Source organism: Salvelinus namaycush, unplaced genomic scaffold (assembly GCF_016432855.1).
Source record: "Salvelinus namaycush isolate Seneca unplaced genomic scaffold, SaNama_1.0 Scaffold86, whole genome shotgun sequence".
In the NCBI taxonomy this organism is placed as follows: Eukaryota; Metazoa; Chordata; class Actinopteri; order Salmoniformes; family Salmonidae; genus Salvelinus; species Salvelinus namaycush.
The window spans coordinates 375,335-386,695 of NW_024061597.1; the positions used below are offsets into that span (position 1 = coordinate 375,335).

At 39.5% G+C, this 11,361-nt stretch overlaps 1 protein-coding gene across 1 annotated transcript in view; it reads right to left on the reverse strand.

Moving 5' to 3' along the window:
- Positions 1 to 133: 133 nt before the first annotated feature.
- LOC120043084 (histone-lysine N-methyltransferase NSD2-like) overlaps positions 134 to 11,361 on the reverse strand; it is a 40,679-nt gene continuing 29,451 nt past the window's right edge. Inside the window, exon 10 of the mRNA XM_038987809.1 lies at positions 134 to 331. Coding sequence (XP_038843737.1) covers positions 134 to 331 — 198 coding nt within the window. The remainder of the gene's footprint in view (positions 332 to 11,361) is intronic.

Below are 11,361 nucleotides of genomic sequence, written 5' to 3' on the forward strand. Positions count from 1 at the left end.
GCTATCCTCCCTGGTGTAATACGCTATCCTCCCTGGTGTAGTACGCTATCCTCCCTGGTGTAATACGCTATCCTCCCTGGTGTAGTACGCTATCCTCCCTGGTGTAATACACTATCCTCCCTGGTGTAGTACACTATCCTCCCTGGTGTAATACGCTATCCTCCCTGGTGTAGTACGCTATCCTCCCGGGTGGGTAGTACGCTATCCTGCCTGGTGGGTAGTACGCTATCCTCCCGGGTGGGTAGTACGCTATCCTCCCGGGTGGGTAGTACGCTATCCTCCCGGGTGGGTAGTACGCTATCCTCCCGGGTGGGTAGTACGCTATCCCTCCCTGGTGGGTAGTACGCTATCCTCCCGGGTGGGTAGTACGCTATCCCTCCCTGGTGGGTAGTACGCTATCCCTCCCTGGTGGGTAGTACGCTACCCTCCCTGGTGGGTAGTACGCTATCCTCCCTGGTGGGTAGTACGCTATCCCTCCCTGGTGGGTAGTACGCTATCCCTCCCTGGTGGGTAGTACGCTATCCCTCCCTGGTGGGTAGTACGCTATCCCTCCCTGGTGGGTAGTACGCTATCCCTCCCTGGTGGGTAGTACGCTATCCCTCCCTGGTGGGTAGTACGCTATCCCTCCCGGGTGGGTAGTACGCTATCCCTCCCGGGTGGGTAGTAACGCCGCTATCCCTCCCGGGTGGGTAGTACGCTATCCCTCCCGGGTGGGTAGTACGCTATCCCTCCCGGGTGGGTAGTACGCTATCCCTCCCGGGTGGGTAGTACGCTATCCCTCCCGGGTGGGTAGTACGCTATCCCTCCCGGGTGGGTAGTACGCTATCCCTCCCGGGTGGGTAGTACGCTATCCCTCCCGGGTGGGTAGTACGCTATCCCTCCCGGGTGGGTAGTACGCTATCCCTCCCTCTCGTGTAGTAAATTACATTTTTTGTCATTTAGCGGATGCTCAAATCCAGAGCGATTTACTGCATTCTTTTTAAAATAGCCAGGTGGGACAGCCACATATAGACAGCTACTTTATTAAGGACCAATATACTTACTATCAGCGTATCAGAGCTAGTAAGTGGGGGATGTGGTATTATTTAAAATACTTACTGAAGGGAGGGTTTCAGATGTTTTGGGAAGATGGGCAGGGACTCTGAAGATGGGCAGGGACTCTGAAGATGGGCAGGGACTCTGAAGATGGACAGGGACTCTGCTGTCCTAGCGTCAGGGGGAAAGCGTTCCACCATTGGGGTGCCAGGATAGAGCTGTCTGCTCCAGCATTGGAGGACCTGCCTGTCTGTGGCTGTGTCCTTGTCTGCCGGAGCCAGAGGAACAGTATTGTTTTGGGGATGTTACACTCAAGACCTCTGTGACATTACAGAAAACAATACTACATACTCTATAGCTATAGCTGTAGCTCTACTTCAATACTACACATCTGTAGCTCTACTTTAATACTGCACATCTGTAGCTCTACTTCAATACTACACATCTGTAGCTCTACTTTAATACTGCACATCTGTAGCTCTGCTTCAATACTACACATCTATAGCTGTAGCTCTACTTTAATACTACACATGTGTAGCTCTACTTTAATACTACACATCTATAGCTGTAGCTCTACTTCAATACTACACATCTATAGCTGTAGCTCTACTTTAATACTACACATCTATAGCTGTAGCTCTACTTTAATACTGTACATCTGTAGCTCTGCTTCAATACTACACATCTATAGCTGTAGCTCTACTTTAATACTACACATCTGTAGCTCTACTTTAATACTGCACATCTGTAGCTCTGCTTTAATACTGCACATCTGTAGCTGTAGCTCTGCTTCAATACTACACATCTATAGCTGTAGCTCTACTTTAATACTACACATCTGTAGCTCTACTTCAATACTACACATCTATAGCTGTAGCTCTACTTCAATACTACACATCTATAGCTGTAGCTCTACTTCAATACTACACATCTGTAGCTCTGCTTCAATACTACACATCTGTAGCTCTGCTTCAATACTACACATCTATAGCTGTAGCTCTACTTTAATACTGCACATCTGTAGCTCTGCTTCAATACTACACATCTATAGCTGTAGCTCTGCTTCAATACTACACATCTGTAGCTCTGCTTCAATACTACACATCTATAGCTGTAGCTCTACTTTAATACTACACATCTGTAGCTCTACTTCAATACTACACATCTATAGCTGTAGCTCTACTTTAATACTGCACATCTGTAGCTCTGCTTTAATACTACACATCTGTAGCTCTACTTTAATACTACACATCTATAGCTGTAGTCTACTATCTATACTACACTCGCACTCTGTAGCTCTACTTTAATACTGTACATCTGTAGCTCTGCTTCAATACTACACATCTATAGGATTAGCTCTGCTTCAATACTACACATCTATAGCTGTAGCTCTACTTTAATACTACACATCTGTAGCTCTACTTCATACTACACATCTATAGCTGTAGCTCTACTTCAATACTACACATCTATAGCTTGTAGCTCTACTTCAATACTACACATCTATAGCTGTAGCTCTACTTCAATACTACACATCTATAGCTGTAGCTCTACTTTAATACTACACATCTGTAGCTCTACTTTAATACTGCACATCTGTAGCTCTGCTTCAATACTACACATCTATAGCTGTAGCTCTACTTTAATACTACACATCTGTAGCTCTACTTCAATACTACACATCTATAGCTGTAGCTCTACTTCAATACTACACATCTATAGCTGTAGCTCTGCTTCAATACTACACATCTATAGCTGTAGCTCTACTTTAATACTACACATCTGTAGCTCTGCTTCAATACTACACATCTATAGCTGTAGCTCTACTTCAATACTACACATCTGTAGCTCTGCTTCAATACTACACATCTGTAGCTCTACTTTAATACTGCACATCTGTAGCTCTGCTTCAATACTACACATCTATAGCTGTAGCTCTGCTTCAATACTACACATCTATAGCTGTAGCTCTACTTTAATACTACACATCTGTAGCTCTACTTCAATACTACACATCTATAGCTGTAGCTCTACTTCAATACTACCACATTTATAGCTGTAGCTCTACTTCAATACTACACATCTGTAGCTCTACTTCAATACTACACATCTGTAGCTCTGCTTCAATACTACACATCTATAGCTGTAGCTCTGCTTCAGTACTACACATCTATAGCTGTAGCTCTACTTTAATACTACACATCTGTAGCTCTACTTCAATACTACACATCTGTAGCTCTACTTCAATACTACACATCTGTAGCTCTACTTCAATACTACACATCTGTAGCTCTACTTCAATACTACACATCTATAGCTGTAGCTCTACTTTAATACTACACATCTGTAGCTCTACTTTAATACTGCACATCTGTAGCTCTGCTTTAATACTGCACATCTGTAGCTCTGCTTCAATACTACACATCTATAGCTGTAGCTCTGCTTCAATACTACACATCTATAGCTGTAGCTCTACTTTAATACTACACATCTGTAGCTCTACTTCAATACTACACATCTATAGCTGTAGCTCTACTTCAATACTACACATCTATAGCTGTAGCTCTACTTCAATACTACACATCTGTAGCTCTGCTTCAATACTACACATCTGTAGCTCTGCTTCAATACTACACATCTATAGCTGTAGCTCTACTTTAATACTGCACATCTGTAGCTCTGCTTCAATACTACACATCTATAGCTGTAGCTCTGCTTCATACTACACATCTGTAGCTCTGCTTCAACTACACATCTATCTGTAGCTCTACTTTAATACTACACATCTATAGCTCTACTTCAATACTACACATCTATAGCTGTAGCTCTACTTTAATACTGCACATCTGTAGCTCTGCTTCAATACTACACATCTGTAGCTCTACTTCAATACTACACATCTGTAGCTCTACTTCAATACTACACATATGTAGCTCTACTTCAATACTACACATCTATAGCTGTAGCTCTACTTTAATACTGCACATCTGTAGCTCTGCTTCAATACTACACATCTGTAGCTCTACTTTAATACTACACATCTATAGCTGTAGCTCTACTTTAATACTGCACATCTGTAGCTCTACTTTAATACTGCACATCTGTAGCTCTGCTTCAATACTACACATCTATAGATGTAGCTCTGCTTCAATACTACACATCTATAGCTGTAGCTCTACTTTAATACTACACATCTGTAGCTCTACTTCAATACTACACATCTATAGCTGTAGCTCTACTTCAATACTACACATCTATAGCTGTAGCTCTACTTCAATACTACACATCTATAGCTGTAGCTCTACTTCAATACTACACATCTATAGCTGTAGCTCTACATTAATACTACACATCTGTAGCTCTACTTTAATACTGCACATCTGTAGCTCTGCTTCAATACTACACATCTATAGCTGTAGCTCTACTTTAATACTACACATCTGTAGCTCTACTTTAATACTACACATCTGTAGCTCTACTTCAATACTACACATCTGTAGCTCTGCTTCAATACTACACATCTATAGCTGTAGCTCTGCTTCAGTACTACACATCTATAGCTGTAGCTCTACTTTAATACTACACATCTGTAGCTCTACTTCAATACTACACATCTGTAGCTCTACTTCAATACTACACATCTGTAGCTCTACTTCAATACTACACATCTGTAGCTCTACTTTAATACTACACATCTGTAGCTCTACTTCAATACTACACATCTATAGCTGTAGCTCTACTTTAATACTACACATCTGTAGCTCTACTTCAATACTACACATCTACAGCTGTAGCTCTGCTTCAATACTACACATCTATAGCTGTAGCTCTACTTTAATACTACACATCTGTAGCTCTGCTTCAATACTACACATCTATAGCTGTAGCTCTACTTCAATACTACACATCTATAGCTGTAGCTCTACTTTAATACTGCACATCTGTAGCTCTGCTTCAATACTACACATCTATAGCTGTAGCTCTACTTTAATACTGCACATCTGTAGCTCTGCTTCAATACTACACATCTATAGCTGTAGCTCTGCTTCAATACTACACATCTATAGCTGTAGCTCTACTTCAATACTACACATCTGTAGCTCTACTTAAATACTACACATCTATAGCTCTACTTCAATACTACACATCTATAGCTGTAGCTCTGCTTCAATACTACACATCTATAGCTGTAGCTCTACTTCAATACTACACATCTATAGCTGTAGCTCTACTTCAATACTACACATCTGTAGCTCTACTTTAATACTGCACATCTGTAGCTCTGCTTCAGTACTACACATCTATAGCTGTAGCTCTACTTTAATACTACACATCTGTAGCTCTACTTTAATACTACACATCTGTAGCTCTACTTCAATACTACACATCTATAGCTGTAGCTCTACTGTAATACTGCACATCTGTAGCTCTACTGTAATACTGCACATCTGTAGCTCTGCTTCAATACTACACATCTGTAGCTCTACTTTAATACTACACATCTGTAGCTCTACTTTAATACTGCACATCTGTAGCTCTGCTTCAATACTACACATCTATAGCTGTAGCTCTGCTTCAATACTACCATCTATAGCTGTAGCTCTACTTCAATACTACACATCTGTAGCTCTACTTCAGTACTACACATCTATAGCTGTAGCTCTACTTCAATACTACACATCTATAGCTGTAGCTCTACTTCAATACTACACATCTGTAGCTCTGCTTTAATACTGCACATCTGTAGCTCTGCTTCAATACTACACATCTATAGCTGTAGCTCTGCTTCAATACTACACATCTATAGCTGTAGCTCTACTTTAATACTACACATCTGTAGCTCTACTTCAATACTACACATCTGTAGCTCTACTGTAATACTGCACATCTGTAGCTCTGCTTCATACTACACATCTATAGCTGTAGCTCTGCTTCAATACTACACATCTATAGCTGTAGCTCTACTTTAATACTACACATCTGTAGCTCTACTTCAATACTACACATCTATAGCTGTAGCTCTACTTCAATACTACACATCTATAGCTGTAGCTCTACTTCAATACTACACATCTGTAGCTCTACTTCAATACTACACATCTGTAGCTCTGCTTCAATACTACACATCTATAGCTGTAGCTCTGCTTCAGTACTACACATCTATAGCTGTAGCTCTACTTTAATACTACACATCTGTAGCTCTACTTCAATACTACACATCTGTAGCTCTACTTCAATACTACACATCTGTAGCTCTACTTCAATACTACACATCTGTAGCTCTACTTTAATACTACACATCTGTAGCTCTACTTCAATACTACACATCTATAGCTGTAGCTCTACTTTAATACTACACATCTGTAGCTCTACTTTAATACTGCACATCTGTAGCTCTGCTTTAATACTGCACATCTGTAGCTCTGCTTCAATACTACACATCTATAGCTGTAGCTCTGCTTCAATACTACACATCTATAGCTGTAGCTCTCTTTAATACTACACATCTGTAGCTCTACTTCAATACTACACATCTATAGCTGTAGCTCTACTTCAATACTACACATCTATAGCTGTAGCTCTACTTCAATACTACACATCTGTAGCTCTGCTTCAATACTACACATCTATAGCTGTAGCTCTACTTTAATACTGCACATCTGTAGCTCTGCTTCAATACTACACATCTATAGCTGTAGCTCTGCTTCAATACTACACATCTGTAGCTCTGCTTCAATACTACACATCTATAGCTGTAGCTCTACTTTAATACTACACATCTATAGCTCTACTTCAATACTACACATCTATAGCTGTAGCTCTACTTTAATACTGCACATCTGTAGCTCTGCTTCAATACTACACATCTGTAGCTCTACTTCAATACTACACATCTGTAGCTCTACTTCAATACTACACATATGTAGCTCTACTTCAATACTACACATCTATAGCTGTAGCTCTACTTTATACTGCACATCTGTAGCTCTGCTTCAATACTACACATCTGTAGCTCTACTTTAATACTACACATCTATAGCTGTAGCTCTACTTTAATACTGCACATCTGTAGCTCTACTTTAATACTGCACATCTGTAGCTCTGCTTCAATACTACACACTATAGATGTAGCTCTGCTTCAATACTACACATCTATAGCTGTGCTCTACTTTAATACTACACATCTGTAGCTCTACTTCATACTACACATCTATAGCTGTAGCTCTACTTCAATACTACACATCTATAGCTGTAGCTCTACTTCAATACTACACATCTATAGCTGTAGCTCTACTTCAATACTACACATCTATAGCTGTAGCTCTACTTCAATACTACACATCTATAGCTGTAGCTCTACATTAATACTACACATCTGTAGCTCTACTTTAATACTGCACATCTGTAGCTCTGCTTCAATACTACACATCTATAGCTGTAGCTCTACTTTAATACTACACATCTGTAGCTCTACTTCAATACTACACATCTGTAGCTCTGCTTCAATACTACACATCTATAGCTGTAGCTCTGCTTCAATACTACACATCTATAGCTGTAGCTCTGCTTTAATACTACACATCTGTAGCTCTACTTCAATACTACACATGTGTAGCTCTACTTCAATACTACACATCTGTAGCTCTACTTCAATACTACACATCTGTAGCTCTACTTCAGTACTACACATCTTAGCTCTACTTCAATACTACACATCTATAGCTGTAGCTCTACTTTAATACTACACATCTGTAGCTCTACTTCAATACTACACATCTACGCTGTAGCTCTGCTTCAATACTACACATCTATAGCTGTGCTCTACTTTAATACTACACATCTGTAGCTCTGCTTCAATACTACACATCTATAGCTGTAGCTCTACTTCAATACTACACATCTATAGCTGTAGCTCTGCTTTAATACTGCACATCTGTAGCTCTGCTTCAATACTACACATCTATAGCTGTAGCTCTACTTTAATACTGCACATCTGTAGCTCTGCTTCAATACTACACATCTATAGCTGTAGCTCTGCTTCAATACTACACATCTATAGCTGTAGCTCTACTTCAATACTACACATCTGTAGCTCTACTTTAATACTACACATCTGTAGCTCTACTTCAATACTACACATCTATAGCTGTAGCTCTGCTTCAATACTACACATCTATAGCTGTAGCTCTACTTCAATACTACACATCTATAGCTGTAGCTCTACTTCAATACTACACATCTGTAGCTCTACTTTAATACTGCACATCTGTAGCTCTGCTTCAGTACTACACATCTATAGCTGTAGCTCTACTTTAATACTACACATCTGTAGCTCTACTTTAATACTACACATCTGTAGCTCTACTTCAATACTACACATCTATAGCTGTAGCTCTACTGTAATACTGCACATCTGTAGCTCTACTTTAATACTGCACATCTGTAGCTCTGCTTCAATACTACACATCTGTAGCTCTACTTTAATACTACACATCTGTAGCTCTACTTTAATACTGCACATCTGTAGCTCTGCTTCAATACTACACATCTATAGCTGTAGCTCTGCTTCAATACTACACATCTATAGCTGTAGCTCTACTTTAATACTACACATCTGTAGCTCTACTTTAATACTGCACATCTGTAGCTCTGCTTCAAACCTACACATCTATAGCTGTAGCTCTGCTTCAGTACTGCACATCTATAGCTGTAGCTCTACTTTAATACTACACATCTGTAGCTCTACTTCAATACTACACATCTATAGCTGTAGCTCTGCTTCAATACTACACATCTATAGCTGTAGCTCTGCTTCAATACTACACATCTATAGCTGTAGCTCTGCTTCAATACTACACATCTATAGCTGTAGCTCTACTTCAATACTACACATCTATAGCTGTAGCTCTACTTCAATACTACACATCGGTAGCTCTACTTTAATACTGCACATCTGTAGCTCTGCTTCAATACTACACATCTATAGCTGTAGCTGTACTTTAATACTGCACATCTGTAGCTCTGCTTCAATACTACACATCTATAGCTCTGCTTCAATACTACACATCTATAGCTCTGCTTCAATACTACACATCTATAGCTGTAGCTCTACTTTAATACTACACATCTGTAGCTCTGCTTCAATACTACACATCTATAGCTGTAGCTCTACTTCAATACTACACATCTGTAGCTCTACTTTAATACTGCACATCTGTAGCTCTGCTTCAGTACTACACATCTATAGCTGTAGCTCTACTTTAATACTACACATCTGTAGCTCTACTTCAATACTACACATCTATAGCTCTACTTCAATACTACACATCTATAGCTGTAGCTCTACTTCAATACTACACATCTGTAGCTCTGCTTCAATACTACACATCTGTAGCTGTAGCTCTACTTCAATACTGCACATCTGTAGCTCTGCTTTAATACTGCACATCTGTAGCTCTGCTTCAGTACTACACATCTATAGCTGTAGCTCTACTTTAATACTACACATCTGTAGCTCTACTTTAATACTGCACATCTGTAGCTCTGCTTCAATACTACACATCTATAGCTGTAGCTCTGCTTCAATACTACACATATATAGCTGTAGCTCTACTTTAATACTACACATCTGTAGCTCTACTTCAATACTACACATCTATAGCTGTAGCTCTGCTTCAATACTACACATTTATAGCTGTAGCTCTACTTCAATACTACACATCTGTAGCTCTACTTTAATACTGCACATCTGTAGCTCTGCTTCAGTACTACACATCTATAGCTGTAGCTCTACTTTAATACTACACATCTGTAGCTCTACTTCAATACTACACATCTATAGCTGTAGCTCTACTTCAATACTACACATCTATAGCTGTAGCTCTACTTCAATACTACACATATGTAGCTCTGCTTCAATACTACACATCTGTAGCTGTAGCTCTACTTCAATACTGCACATCTGTAGCTCTGCTTTAATACTGCACATCTGTAGCTCTGCTTCAGTACTACACATCTATAGCTGTAGCTCTGCTTCAATACTACACATATATAGCTGTAGCTCTACTTTAATACTACACATCTGTAGCTCTACTTCAATACTACACATCTATAGCTGTAGCTCTACTTCAATAGTACACATCTGTAGCTCTACTTTAATACTACACATCTATAGCTGTAGCTCTGCTTCAATACTACACATCTATAGCTGTAGCTCTACTTCAATACTACACATCTGTAGCTCTACTTTAATACTGCACATCTGTAGCTGTAGCTCTACTTTACTACACATCTGTAGCTCTCTTCAATACTACACATCTATAGCTGTAGCTCTACTTCAATACTACACATCTATAGCTGTAGCTCTACTTCAATACTACACATCTATAGCTGTAGCTCTACTTCATACTACATCTATAGCTGTAGCTCTACTTTAATACTACACATCTGTAGCTCTACTTTAATACTGCACATCTGTAGCTCTGCTTCAATACTACACATCTATAGCTGTAGCTCTACTTTAATACTACACATCTGTAGCTCTACTTTAATACTACACATCTGTAGCTCTACTTCAATACTACACATCTGTAGCTCTACTTTAATACTACACATCTGTAGCTGTAGCTCTACTTCAATACTACACATCTGTAGCTCTACTTTAATACTGCACATCTGTAGCTCTGCTTCAGTACTACACATCTATAGCTGTAGCTCTACTTTAATACTACACATCTGTAGCTCTGCTTCAATACTACACATCTATAGCTGTAGCTCTGCTTCAATACTACACATCTATAGCTGTAGCTCTGCTTTATACTGCACATCTGTACTCTGCTTCAATACTACACATCTATAGCTGTAGCTCTACTTTAATACTGCACATCTGTAGCTCTGCTTCAATACTACACATCTATAGCTGTAGCTCTGCTTCAATACTACACATCTATAGCTGTAGCTCTACTTCAATACTACACATCTGTAGCTCTATTTTAATACTACACATCTGTAGCTCTACTTCAATACTACACATCTGTAGCTCTGCTTCAATACTACACATCTATAGCTGTAGCTCTACTTCAATACTACACATCTATAGCTGTAGCTCTACTTCAATACTACACATCTGTAGCTCTACTTTAATACTGCACATCTGTAGCTCTGCTTCAGTACTACACATCTATAGCTGTAGCTCTACTTTAATACTACACATCTGTAGCTCTACTTTAATACTACACATCTGTAGCTCTACTTCAATACTACACATCTATAGCTGTAGCTCTACTGTAAACTGCAATCTGTAGCTCTACTGTAATACTGCACATC